At 33.8% G+C, this 14,235-nt stretch overlaps 1 protein-coding gene across 2 annotated transcripts in view; it reads left to right on the top strand.

Moving 5' to 3' along the window:
* The window catches only part of LOC108545561 (protein SPT2 homolog), a 53,591-nt gene extending 39,480 nt beyond the window's left edge, over positions 1–14,111 (top strand). For both annotated transcript variants that reach the window (XM_017897241.1, XM_017897242.1), the window contains 4 exons: positions 1,819–1,976; positions 9,569–10,517; positions 13,711–13,935; positions 14,026–14,111. In XM_017897241.1, the coding sequence (XP_017752730.1) occupies positions 1,819–1,976; positions 9,569–10,517; positions 13,711–13,935; positions 14,026–14,111 (1,418 nt within the window). The remainder of the gene's footprint in view (positions 1–1,818; positions 1,977–9,568; positions 10,518–13,710; positions 13,936–14,025) is intronic.
* Positions 14,112–14,235: the final 124 nt, after the last annotated feature.

Below are 14,235 nucleotides of genomic sequence, written 5' to 3'. Positions count from 1 at the left end.
TCAATTTTGTGTGGAAAATTACTAACGAGTGCCTCTGTATTAATTTTACACGAAAGTAACTGCATATTGATTGAAAAAATTGACAAACGCATATATGCGCCCTTAGTCCAGGCCGATGACAGAGAAAACACATAAATGCGGCCTTAGGCTACACGGATGACTTTCGCCAAACGCATATATGCGTCCATAGAGCTCTAAGGGTTAAATATATATACATACACACACACACACGATGGCCAATTTTAATCGATTACTGCGAATTACTCGTAAACTATTCCGAGAATGAAAAAAATGTTTCGAATGGGAAATGAATGGTTTCCAGGACGGGATTGACATCACTTTTGGTGTAATTGTTTTTACTCTAAGCGAAAGTGTATAGGCCACAGCAGGAGTTTAGGCTTTGGTGTTTCGAAAAAAAGACCATGATAAATAAGTGTTACCATTTCATATGAAAAAGAACACGTCGTTCATTTGTCAGAAACATCTTACCATTTAGCAAATAGTTTACGCATTTGTCGATTAAAATTGGACATTCTGTATATCTTTATGTGTGTTACAGACAGATACTATGTACATATGCGTGGTTCTGAATACAATTAGTTTATTATAATGTATGTATGTCACTGTAAATTGTAAGTAAAAAACAATATTTTAAGTCGAATTTTTAGGTTGTTATAGATTATTCATATTGTATGTTTATATTAACAAGAATATTTTTACAATTTTAGTTTCATCGTAATATATACGATTAGAGCATGCATAATAAATATATAAGTTTCCAGAGTACATCAGTCGTTGGTGGTATACGTGGTGTGAATAGAAATTCTACAGAAATATACCCTTTAACTTTATTTCAAACATTTATGAAATTATGGTGTTTCGAAGATTATTAAATTTCAAAACATTATTAATATATGATATTAATATCAAAATTTTTTTACAGTGTCTTAAAAGAATAGAAAATTCTTTTAGAGGTTGAAATAGTTTTTTCTTTTCTTTTTCGAGCGATCGCGTAATATAAGTTTCAATGATTAGATATAAAATACTTGGAATATCATATCTACGTTTCATGTCATTTCTATAGAAATGCATTCATCGAAAAGCTGCAAAAATGCAAGCATTCTACGAATATGATATACTATTACTGAAATATTATATAGGATATAAGAGTATCAGCAACTTCGTGATTTTTATTCTTACTTCAAAAATTAAAGCTTTAGTTTAATAACAAATAATAAATAATAATCTTAACATCGATTAACATTTTAAACCGCGTGTTAAAAACGGAATATACTTCAATGTGTCGCTTAAACGAATGATTTTTTTCGCCATCCATATTCCTTACTGGAATTCTAAAATAAGAGCGTGAAGAAGTTGCAATTACATAAGATAAAAATTGGAAAATTTCTTTTCAAATATTATATTTTATATAATTTGTTGATATTAATTGAATGAAATTAATTAAAACTTATAGAAGAAATTTTCTGTTCGTTAGAGCAACTAATGGTGTGTTTCCGATCTGTAACTTTGAGAATTTAAGACATGGACAATTTCGAATTAAGAGAAACGGAAGAAGAAAAATATACGTTTTGGATATTTTTTCAAATGTTCTTTCAATATCTTTTGCGGATAAATTTCGTGAAAATTCACGTGTATCGATTCGGATTTGTTATCCTGATATAATAGTATCACAATCTATCGAGTATTAAAAACATTTTAAACGTTGGATAAAATACGACTAGATAGATAACTCGCAGAAACATAGTTTCATAGTTAATGCAGCACATCTAGTATTTAACTGTCTACGTTTGTTTTTAGGTCCTTCTCAACCTGATGAAGATGATTATGGATACGTCTCGCAAGAAGCGTCTGCATTGTATAATCAGTTGATGAGTAAATACAATAATACAACGTCACAAAAAACAACTTTCAATGAGTGCCGAAAGAAGACAATAAAAGATATAGCATCAACGAAGGTATTTATATTTTAATATCTTATCGTCGATAAAATGAAGCGCGAGTTAACGAAGCGTGATAAATTTTGTGGCCAACTTTACAAGCTATACTCGTAATTCGCATTTTGTAAATTATGATACAGATAGATAGTAGACACTAAGTGCTAGGGTGAACCCTTACTTCTTCATCGTCAAAGTTTTTTTTCTGCTATCCCCAAAATTCTTCTGCTCGATAAGAAAATAATTTTTACAAACCGGGAAGTCGATAGGACAACGAGAAAGGCCACAATTGCTCCTTTAATCATATGTGCATATATATGTGCTATCGATGAATTTGTTTTTATTTGGCAACAGTATGTATGTATAAATTTCAAGAATTTATTCGAAAATTTATGCTTTTAGCGTACAAGAGTCTGTAAATATGAAACTCATTGTTTCATGCGATCAAAAGATTTTCTATTCGAAAGTTCTTTAGCTATTCGATTAACTTTCTTGCTTAGGCCTTTGCCTCGAAAAAGATTTTCTCTATTTTTATATTAATTAACATGACTGTAAAAATGATGGTGACATGCGTCCTACAGCCAGAAAACTCGGTTCACGCCATTCGTAAAAAATTCATAGCGTTCGCATCGGGAATAATGCAGTAAGTTGTTATTGGCACAAGCAATGGACAAGTCTTGCGCGTATTATTTTATAATATATGAAAAATGATGAAAAAAATGATTTAATCTGCGTGCGAATGCAACTTTAATTATTTAATTTACAAAAATTATTAAAAGTTTACAAACTTATTTCATAGCATAACGAGTCACACGTGGAGTAACCTTTTTGTTGGCCGAAAATATCCGTAAGGTGGTAAAATCAACGATGAAAGTTTTACCCCAATTTTCTTATTACATAAACGGGATCTTAGAGACAAATTTTTACTTTAAAGCTATAATAATAGACTTAATAGCACTAACAGTTAAATATTTTTTATTTGGAAAGTTTTGCTCTATCTTGCACAGTTGCAGAGAGTTATAGTTACACAGAGTCAGAGAGATAAAAATTCATTAAAATATTTCATATTGATTTCACTCTTTGCTCTGTACGTACAAATTTTTATAACGAAATAAACGATTTTTGATTTTTCAAACCATTTTGTAGTTTCTAATGAAATTTCACCAATGTATAACTATAACGAGTTAAATGTATACATATAACGAATTTAATAATTTTGTAGCCAGAGAAATATTAATTGTTGGTACCAATAAATCTTTGATGAGTTAATCGTTCACTTGATTTCAAGTTTGAACACATTGATCTTTATAAAGGTATTTAAAATGTAACTGATTGATTTTCGTGCCACGTTAACGAATAAAGAAATGACGACACTTCTGAAGAAATGCCTTTTCCTTTTTCTGGGGTTTGAGGTACGCAATTTTATTTCCTTATATAAATAGAAAATTCCATTGAGAATACGCGAGGAAGCCTATAAACAGCTTCGTTTTGGGCAAGAGAAAATAATTGGTAAGCTTCTTGGAAAGTTATTATCGTAGGAGAATAAAATAGACTGTCTTGCTTGTCGAATAAGTATTTTATTACGTTCTTGATTACGTTTTTGGTTACGTTCTTGGTGAACGAATGCCGAAAAATGCATCCCCTGCTGCCTTAAAGGGTTATAAGGGTGTGTCTCTCAAGTGCAGGTAGCCTTTTCAATCGAACCCTGATCCTGACGTTTAAACAATCCCATCTGTCCATAGTCTTAGAATCTCGGCAAAATCTTCTTAGAAATCGGTCGAGGAGCTTTTTCTCGACGGAAGACGAGCGACATCGATGAAAGTTGTAAATAAAGTATCTACGGTAGAATTAATAAGGTTAACCCTTTCCACTCTGAACAATATCTAATATCACCTACCAGCAACTCCGAGTTATTTCATCTTTCCTGTTAGCTCTTATAGTACCAGTCAAGTGAAATTTCATTTTCGTTAGTTCTACTAAAGGTGTACTAGTATAATATCTATTAGTAAACATATGATAACTGTGTGCGTCAGGAATATTTTATCTGACAATTTTTTATATAAATACAGTGGAACTCTAGTGTTGCAACATTCTAATGTCGCGACAACTGAGTTATAGACTAGTTTGCAATGTCGCCGCAGTCCTCGCGTGGACATTATTTATAACGTATAACCTGTCCTCCTTTATATCGATTAACTTTTAGTAGATATGAAATATGTATTACACATAGAGTGCTGGACAAAAGTATTGGCACAGCATGGTCGTTGTGGTACATGTGCTTATAACTACTAAACAAATTGATTTGTAGAAAAAACTTTTTCACATATTCATTTGTTATTTATTATAGTTTATTACACAGTAGAAGCAATAATATAAGTACACTGATTCACGAAACAATAAGAAAAATGCATTTATTGAACATTTTATGGATGGACAAAAGTATTGGCACACGATCCTAAATGTAGTATCCGCATTTGTTTGAAAAATTTCCGATCGTCATTTTAAAATCTAGTTAGGTGACACTCTGATTGTCGTTTTTAACAACAATCATCCTAAATTTCAGTCGTTTAGCAACAGGGAAAATAAGAAAATGTAATAATGCGAAGAAAAGCGAAAGAAACGACAAGTGAAGAGAGAGAAATAATACTAAATTTGTATAAAATGTGAAAATCTTATAGCGAAATATCGTTAATTGTTATCAAAAGTCGTTTTACTATTAGAAGCATTGTAAAACAATTAATGAATCAATCAAATTTTGACAGTGCGAATCGAAGTGATCGTCCTTTTAAGTTATCTTCCTCTAGAGAAAAACGTAAAATTGTAAACGAAGCGAAGAAAAATCTTAAATTAAACACCTCGGAGCTCAGAATGATATTAAGTAAAGAATGTTAAAAAGAAATAAGTTCGAAAACTGTGCGAAGTGTATTAAAAGCTGCTGGATATTCTGCGTGTGTTGCGCGAAGAAAACCATACATATGGGGAAAAAATCGAAAGACGAGAGTTGAATTTGCCAAAAAATTTGTAACGAAGGATTCTACATTTTGGAGTAACATACTGTTTTCAGATGAAAGCAAATTTAACATATTTAAATCCGATGGTAGAATATTAGTTAGTTGGAGAAAGCCAAACACCGAATTGGATTTACGAAATTTACAATCGAGTGTAAAACATGGAGGTGGTTGAGTTATGGTGTGGGGTTCTATGGTAGTGTGGGGATCCTCCCCCACACTCGTTGAAGTCGGCTAAGTCACAGGTATCCTCGTGGTTGGGATAGCTAGAAGGGACGGTAGGAAAAGGAAAAGGATGCGTTTCGTCCTGGGCCTGCTAGCGGACTCATCGGTAAGGCTTGCTTAGCAGGCCCTGCCTTAGACACTGGGGATACTATTGGAAAGACGGGAAGTTATATATATAGGAACTGGGAGTTTTCCGAGGACTTGCGGGAAAGTCCTCGAAGGCGGAATCCATTTAGTGGCGAGGGCGAGAATGATGGTCGCTACAGCAGCATCTGGGGTTGGCGAATTAATTTTTATAGATGATGTTATGGACAAATACACATATTTAAATATATTGAAACAAAATTTATTCAAAAGTACGGAAAAATTAAATCTCCCACGGAATTTCTATTTCCAACAAGACCGCTTACATCGTACGCCATCGAATCATTTATAATACTTCTCATTCCCTAAATACACCACCTCAGAGTCCAGACATGAATCCTATCGAACATGTCTGAAACGAATTGGAAAAAATGATTCGAAAACATCGTATAAGAAGAAAAGCAAACTGGAAGAATCTTCTTTTGCAAGAATAGAATAAAATCGAGCAGGATTTTACAAAAAAGTTAGTTGATTTAATGCCCAAACGATTAAAAGAAGTTCTTAAAAGGAAAGGAGGGCCAACTAAATATTAATATTTAATTTCAAGTCATTTTTAAACGTTTTTATTCTAGTGTGCCAATACTTTTGTCCACCCATAAAATGTTTAATAAATACATTCTTGTTATTGTTTCGTGAATCAATTTATTTATATTATTGCTTCTACTATGTAATAAAACTAGAATAGATAATAAATGAATATGTAAAAAAGTTTTTCCTTCAAATCAATTTGTTTAGTAGTTATAAGCACTTGTACCGCAATGACCATGCTGTGCCAATACTTTTGTCCAGCACTGTATATGATATAGTAAATTAAAGTTTACTCGGTAAACATTACGGTATATTCCAGTGAAAATTACTGCAAAAGCTGAACTTTGATCGTCTCGAATTCGTCTCGATCGTCTGTCATTTTCAGGGATGTAAAGAAAACTATACTTGTATGTATAAAACTTGCGTAATATGGAGAGGGGCTGTATCATTGCTAGTTACAATATTTTTGAAAGTATACAGTTTTCGGGGATTTCAAGATTAACTTGAAAAATGACCGATCGAGAAAGAGAGAATGCGGGACATAAGGATATTTTAGAGGACAGTGTAGAAGAGTAATGTAACGAGATTGCGAGTAGCAAACGTTACAGTTGTAGATTAACGATAGCTCATCTTTTCTCTGTGTGAGTGGTAACTCTTGTGTTTTGATAACCTTGGTCTTCTACAGTTATACTTTTCTATCCCTAGTAAAATAGCGAGTGTTTAGATGGTTTTAATGACTGGCAAATAGTAAGATCTATTATATGAGATCTAAAAAAAATAGTGGCTGTAGGTATAGTCTTAACTTATTTGCATCATACGAAAGCGTGGAAAATTGATCCATATCGCGAAAATTTTTTTTTTATCGATTAAAGATAGAAATATTCCAAAATGATGAAAAAACAGAAAACAAAATGGCGTACACAGAGAATTTATAATTTTATTTAGCTCATTGAAGTTATATATTGAAAATAATTTGAAAAATTAAATTTAACAGTTTTACACTCGAAATGGCGAATACATATAGCCACAAGGCAGCTATCATACTGATAAAATGAATTTTTTCTTTTTTTTTTTTTTTCTGATAAACAAACTATACGACGTTTACGAGCTTTCCGTGATGTCATTGTAAGACGATAACCAAATGATTACAGAGAAATACTTTAATCCGTTTGCAATCATCACTTTCCACTAACTGCGTGCATACGCTCTGTGACTATGCACGCTAGCGTTTTGTTCTTATGCAGAAAAAACTAGCGCGCATAATGGTGAGCAAAAGTCCGCGCATATATGCGCTTATATGCGTTTATATGCGCTTATGATGCAAATGGGTTAGATACGAATGGATTAATAGCAGGTTGTAGAGTGTTGGAGTAAACGTAAGTAATTTACGACGTGGCCTGTAAGGGTCTACATGTAGTGGGAGAGTTTTCCGGCTGTGGAAGAAAACTTCAAAATCCTGGGTTAGTTGTCGAGAAGAGACGTTTAAGTACACTGTCGGACGGGGGCTCCCTTGAGTATCTCTAAAATATATCCTTTAACCGGTGTTGCGATACGACGAGTTTTATCTTCTAATTCAACGTAGAGAAAGAGCAAGGAATACATTTTACCCTTTTCGGACTTGACTATTTTTCACTAAAGGATCCACCTAGCCATGAAGCTTTGAAGCGCGAATAGGAGGAACGAAGAAACGATAATTTCGAAAGATCTATAAAAGATGTAGAAATTATAATATTTATTTGATATGTATCGTAGAGATATCGCGAATACGTTGATTATAAGAAACTAAATACTATTAGCCGTCCGAACTACTTTCTACCGGAAGCGTCCGGTCGACTATCTGCCGGAATTAGTTCTATCTATTACACTGTTCAACAAATTTGAACTTTTTTATAAATCTGTAATACCCATTAGCTAACTTTTGTACAGCTTACTTTCCCGAATACGAAACCGCAAACGAAATAGCTCTATCGTCCTGAGTTTTCGAGAAATATGAGTTTCTAAAAGCGCACGTTTTTTGGTTAAAATGAAAGATTATACGAAGACTAAAAAAGTTAGGTGAGAGTTTGACTGCGTGATGAGTTTATACTGCTTACGCGTTGCGTTGGTAAAATATATATTTTACTATCCTATCAACATTGAACATCATCGCGACCATTTTCTCTGGGTTGATTTTCTTCTTTCGTCTTTAGAAATGTCTATAGTATACGATAACGTATAGCAAATTCCTGTTGGATTCTTTATGAAAATCGAGCTTTCTATGAAAATGTAAGAATAGTGCGCGTAGGGAGTACGCACGCTGGACGGCTTATTTTGAAACTTTAATGACCAACTGCAATTATTCTGTGGGAGTTGCGTTTGTCTGTCCTCCTCCTGTCCTGTTCCTCTCTCTGTAAGGGGACCACAGCAAAATGTGGTCGATTGAAAAGGATGCATTTCGTCCGAAGGCCTGGCTAAGTGGACTCATCCTTGACCCTTTCGGTACTACTCTGCCGCGTTAAGGCGGCATCCACGGAACGCTCTGTGGGTCCTACCGTCGCCTATAGGCGGCGTCCACGGATACTATCACCGCACTGCCTAAAATCGGCAGTTATGACAGGTTATGTGGATATGATTACACTCTATAGTACGCATTACTTTACTGTCCTCTGTTTAAAATTCTGGCTGCTCGAATTATACCATTATATATGTTAATCCATGTGCTGGAAGAATTTATTTGAATGAATTTTTTGATGAAGAATTATTTGAATTTGTTATTTATTATGTTATACCGTTAGTTTTGTCATTTATTATATTATACTATTAGTTTTGTTATTTATTATGTTCTACTATTAGTTTTATTATTTATTTTAATTTTGTGATATTGGAACAAATTATTTATATCAATGCCATTTACTTTAATTAATATACTATGAAGAATTAAATATGATTTTAAAACGTTAAGCGTCAAGCCTGTTTTGTTTCCCTTTCCGTCTGGTCCGCGAAATAAGATTCTGTGAAAATCGGCTTTCGGCCGAGGATTGGTTTAGGCTGTCGCGCTTTCGTACGGCAGCGTCAGCCGCTCCTACGGAAAACTTGCCGGGCCCACGAACGTACTACCGCGGCCAACTGCTCCGTACCGAAAGGGTTAAGGCTACCTAGCAAGCTCTGCCTTGGACGGGGATACTATTGGAAAGTTTGGAAGTTCTATATACAGGAAGCGGAGGGTTCATCGAGGACTTGTGAGAAAATCCTCGAACCTCCTTGAACCTGGAATCCATCCATTGGATTTGCCGCCACGATACAAAGGCATAAATAATTATAATTCTAGATATAGATAAACTTAGGAAACTCTCTCACCCAACTTTTAACATAACAACGAACCTGTTTACTTTTTTACCTTTTTACTTTTTCATATTTTTCAAAAAACTGAGGGTGATATTTCCGTTAATTAAGGAAGGTAAGCTGTACAAGAGTTACCGAATAGGTAACTAATTTTAATTACAGATTAAAATTCGCGCTGAATAGTGTTATTGTAACGGAGATGGTTGATATCGTTCGAATATTAATTATGTTTTAAATGAACAATTAAAGAATGGAGGTGATGTTCGAAGTAGGACTTGTAAAAAAATTACAACTTGTATCTTAAGATTCTGTATACGATTTCTACTTTCTCGTTATTATAGTAGCGAAGAATTGGAATTTTCTTAAAGTACCGAACTGTGATTTCAGGACAGAGTAAAACAAGCGTTAAAGCAGCAAGAGGTAGAAGAAGCTTTAGGACATCGTCGAAAAAGAAAGCTTTCCGTGAAAGAGGTAGAGACCGAACCGGAAGAAAAAGTGGAAAAGGATGTGAAAGACGATAAGAAGGAAAAGGAAGAAAAGTCAAAAGCGAAAAGGAAACCTATGCCACCGCCAATCGATTTTACCGAATTGTTAAAAATTGCTGAAAAGAAGCAACACGAACCGATCATTATCGAAGTTAAGCCAAAAAATGAGGAACCGGAAAGATTGCTAACAAAGAAGCAAATGAAAGAATACGCGAAGGAAAAGGAATGGCGAGAAAGAAAAGAACAACGGAATAAACTCGGTAATGCGAGTAGTAAAGGGAACGAGGGAAACGTTGTTACAGTTAACAAGCCGAGTAAGGCACCAGACAATCGTAATAATAGTAGTAACAAAATCCCAAAAATTGCTGAAAAAGTCACCTCTTCACCGGTAATTCCGAATAAAATTCCTTCGAAAGTAACAAATTTACAAAGTTCGACTTGGAAAAAAGGTATGGAGAAAAGTAATATCAGCAAGCCCAGTGCAAACAAATGCAACGTTTCGAAAACATCGGAGAGAGACATACTTTTGGAAGAAAGAAAAAAATTGGAAACAGAGAGAAAGAAATTAGAAGAAATGCGACAAGCTATCGAAGAAGAGAAGAAGAAATTACGATTAAGCAAAACGCAAAACGAGGAGGTAAAAAATACGAAGCCTGAGAAGTGCTTACCAAAAATAAAGGTCCCAGAAAAACAAGAATTATCGAAGAATGTAAACAAGGAACCTGCAGTACCTAAAATTACAAAACCTCGTGTACCACTGAACGATGAAGTAAAACAGTTTCCTCCAGCAGATCTTAAGCCGATAAAACCAAAACAGATACCTCAAAAGAAGACGCTGGTTAATCATAAACGTAAGCGATTTTATATTTTTTCTTTCTCAACTTACTATTAACTTTATAATAACCTGCTTAAGTTATTAACACTCTAATTTTAAGCCTTTAGATTTCTTTAAACATGTTTCATATTAAGATATACTGTGTCGTCAAATATAGAATATTTTTAACGAATTCGTCGTAAAATTCCGATAAAAATTTACCATAACAATTACTTTCTATGCTAATCATTTAACCACCGCGCTGTTCCCCCACATGGGTATATACTATTACGGTAAATTTAGAAAATTTACATTTTATTTGATTTTTATTCGAGTAAATTTTATTCAAGGAGATTTGTTTTTCAAATGCAAAGAGTCGAATCAGACATTAACTGCTACCTGTAATACAAAGTGTTTACGGAATCGAAAATAAACGAAAAATGTAGAATAAAGGTTTTTCATGCTAGGCTCCTTATTTTCGTTTCGAGAAAATTAATTTTCTACATTTGTAGAGTACACGTGTGTTAATGGTGGATGAAATTTTAATAAGAACAAGGACAATTGTTTATTTAATTAGAAAAATTATAAAACACAAATATAACGTTTAAATATAATTAATTTCTCACAATTACTCTATCATAGGACTTCTCACTATTGTAACTCAATTGCAACTAACATATCCGAAATCAGTCACCTTTTTCTTCATTTGTTACATTGACACGCGCCCACAGGCACACAGAGAGACACACACACATTTATCATAATAACTTGAACTCATTACATATTGGAATCCCATGCATACTTGTTCCACTCATCCCAACATATATATACTTAAAAATCTATGTAACCACTACTTCGTACACTCGATCCGACCTCGTAGCCACAGCTAATGCTTTCATTTCTGATTATGTAGCAGCATAAAAGCAAAATAGAATTCAATCTCATTTATCGTTTATTCCTATTCTATCCCTATTCTATCCCTATTCTATCCCTATTCTATTTCTATTCTATTTCCATATAAAATATAAATTGCGATTTTGTTTAATAGTGTAAAGCATTTCTTAGCAGACGATCCGAACATTAACGAGACTAAACGAGGTCCACTGACACGCAGCTTAACGTGGAGTACACTTTTTGTTGAATTTTTAAACAATTCGAAACAATCGAAATTTTATCTTACGAAAAAAAGAAAAGTTTGGTCTTTTGAAATTGCATAATTCTAATTGTAGAGCTATCGAACTGTGATGTGTACGTCGTAATGAACGTAAACAGGTGCATAACAGGTATATATAATTACCTTCCTATTTCAATAAAAACGAATATCAACTTTACCAAAAGCAACAATATGTTTTCGGTAACTGCAAAAATTTGAAACTAATCTCCATTAGTTTCATAGTTTTGGTATTTAATCAAGACGTTTGCTTTGGAAAAGTACAGAGTAAGTTTCTAGTTAGATTTACGCTGGATTTTGCATTATGTAACATGAATTGAAATGAAGAAATAGGTCGCAACGTTCTTCTTCTCCAACTGAAAAAACAGGAAGGGAGAGAGAAAATAACTAAAAAACATTTTCCATATAAACTGAACCTTTTGTTCCTGAAAAATTTATTTTTTATTACAATGGATTAATAATTATAAAATAATTACAGAATAACAGTTATAGTATAATAATAATGAATAACAACGATGACAATATATACTTGAAATTTTGTTTTATTTTCATAGTGCTGCATTTATATGTGTTCTATTACGCTGCGCTTTTTTATAATCATTACATTTGTTGCGTCCCTAGTCTCACAATTCCCTTGAGTTTCGCGAGGTTGTACCCAAGTTTCTCGACGCGACTATGTGCCATGCTATTAAGGATGCTGACCTTAATAGTCTTATCTATTTGTAGATTATCTTTTCTTATTTGTAAAGTTCTGTAGTTCCGTCTAGTTCCGCGTTTTACCGAATTCTCTCTGATTCTGTCTTGTTCCGTGATCGATCGAGTTCCATGTATCTCCGATTGCGTAGATCTTTTTTCTTTTATTGGTTTGTCTTGCATTGTAAGGGGATGAATTTTGCACTGAAGGGGGAGATATTGTCTTAATTAGTAACTGTTTAAGGGACAGGCGGGTTAAGGAAAACTTTGGTGGAAATCTATTGGTGGAGTGTATCGTGATATCAGGTAAAGTGAAACGGATCAGGGCGAGGACCTGACAAGTTTATCGTCGGTATGACGTTTCGATTCTTTAGCGTTCTTTACTTAACTTGCTACTTGGTTATTATTTACTTACACGTTGCAGGATACGCGTTTCAACGACATCGTCTGTCATTGTGTCTTCTCGTTGCTTCAAATACCGAAGAAGTATTATAGATTTAACATTGAAGTACCATCGTTGTGATTAAATCTTTCATCGCCAACACCTTCATCGTCCAACTCATTTCCAAGTATTTTCGCGTCGTTTTACCGCTGAGCAGAAATCAGCAAAAAGGATTACTCTTCGTCTTTCTCTTGCATTCTTGAACGGTAGATACAGCTAGATCGAAATAAAAAACAATCGGTTTCAGTGTGCCGTCCGAATCTATTCTTTGCGATGTCAAGATTTTGCTGCCTAACGACTCATATTTTCACTTTGATTTATTCGATTAACACGTAACAACGATATTATAAGTATTAATAAGCCTATCAAAGTGTATGAATAAGTAACTGAGAGAAAAGATCTTGAGATAAGGATAAAAGATAAGGAAGTCGTGAGATCCGTGTATTATAGATATATATGTAGGATCGCGTTGTGTGAAGGGGCTAAAGTAGCGTTGCTTTACTTCTAATAAAATACAATAAGCTTATACTTATATTATCGGCTACGAAACTAGAGAGACAGAAGTCCCGCTACGGATACGCTCGACTTTTACTTCTTAGAAGACCTTACTCTTGAAGACCTCGTGAAGATAACAATCTTTAACAAAAGATCGCTAGAAACTGCCTCGCCCGCGCCCTTCTACCCTTATTTAAACCATTCATTCTGTCCTCGTCTATACCCACGTTCTCTTTCTCAATCGGTCGGTCACGTATCCTAAACGCTTCTTTCTAAGCCCAAACACACTTAACATTCTTTCAGGGCTGTCCTTATTCCATTCCCACATATATAAACACGAATAACCGAAAATCCCCGATAATCGAAGCCCTACTGTATTATTAAAGATCATTAAGATTCGTTTTGGTAAATTTTTATTTGAATGCGTAGGTCTTATAAAGAACGAAGCAGCCGATGACGAGGAATATGATTCTGAGCTTGAAGATTTTATCGACGATGAGGTAGAAGAACACAGCGAAGATTACAGTAGATATATAAGTGAAATATTTGGTTATGATAAAAATAAATATAAATTTGTCGACAACGAAGACGATGTTGCTATGGAAAGCAGTTTCGCGCAACAACTGAAGGAGGAATATGTGTCAACTAAAATAGGTAATTCTAGCAAACCATTTACGATATTACATAGCCTTTCTAGCTTTTTTCTTATCTACCGAAATAATGAAATAAAATTATATGCTTCAGGTATTATGGAGGATTTGGAAGACATGCGGATAGAGGCTTTGGAGAAAAAACGAAAAGCTCGTTTAAAAGGAAAATTGAAAAAGTGACTATAATATTGTTTATAAATTTTTATTAAATTCTATTTAATAAACTATTATATGCTCGTATAAATCGAAAATTATTAAAATTTCCTTATAAAAATTCCTAATTTAGATATTATATTATATTATA

Source organism: Eufriesea mexicana, unplaced genomic scaffold, assembly GCF_001483705.2.
Source record: "Eufriesea mexicana isolate 0111107269 unplaced genomic scaffold, ASM148370v2 scaffold484, whole genome shotgun sequence".
NCBI classification, from domain to species: domain Eukaryota; kingdom Metazoa; phylum Arthropoda; class Insecta; order Hymenoptera; family Apidae; genus Eufriesea; species Eufriesea mexicana.
This window is presented reverse-complemented; position numbering and strand designations above follow the sequence as displayed.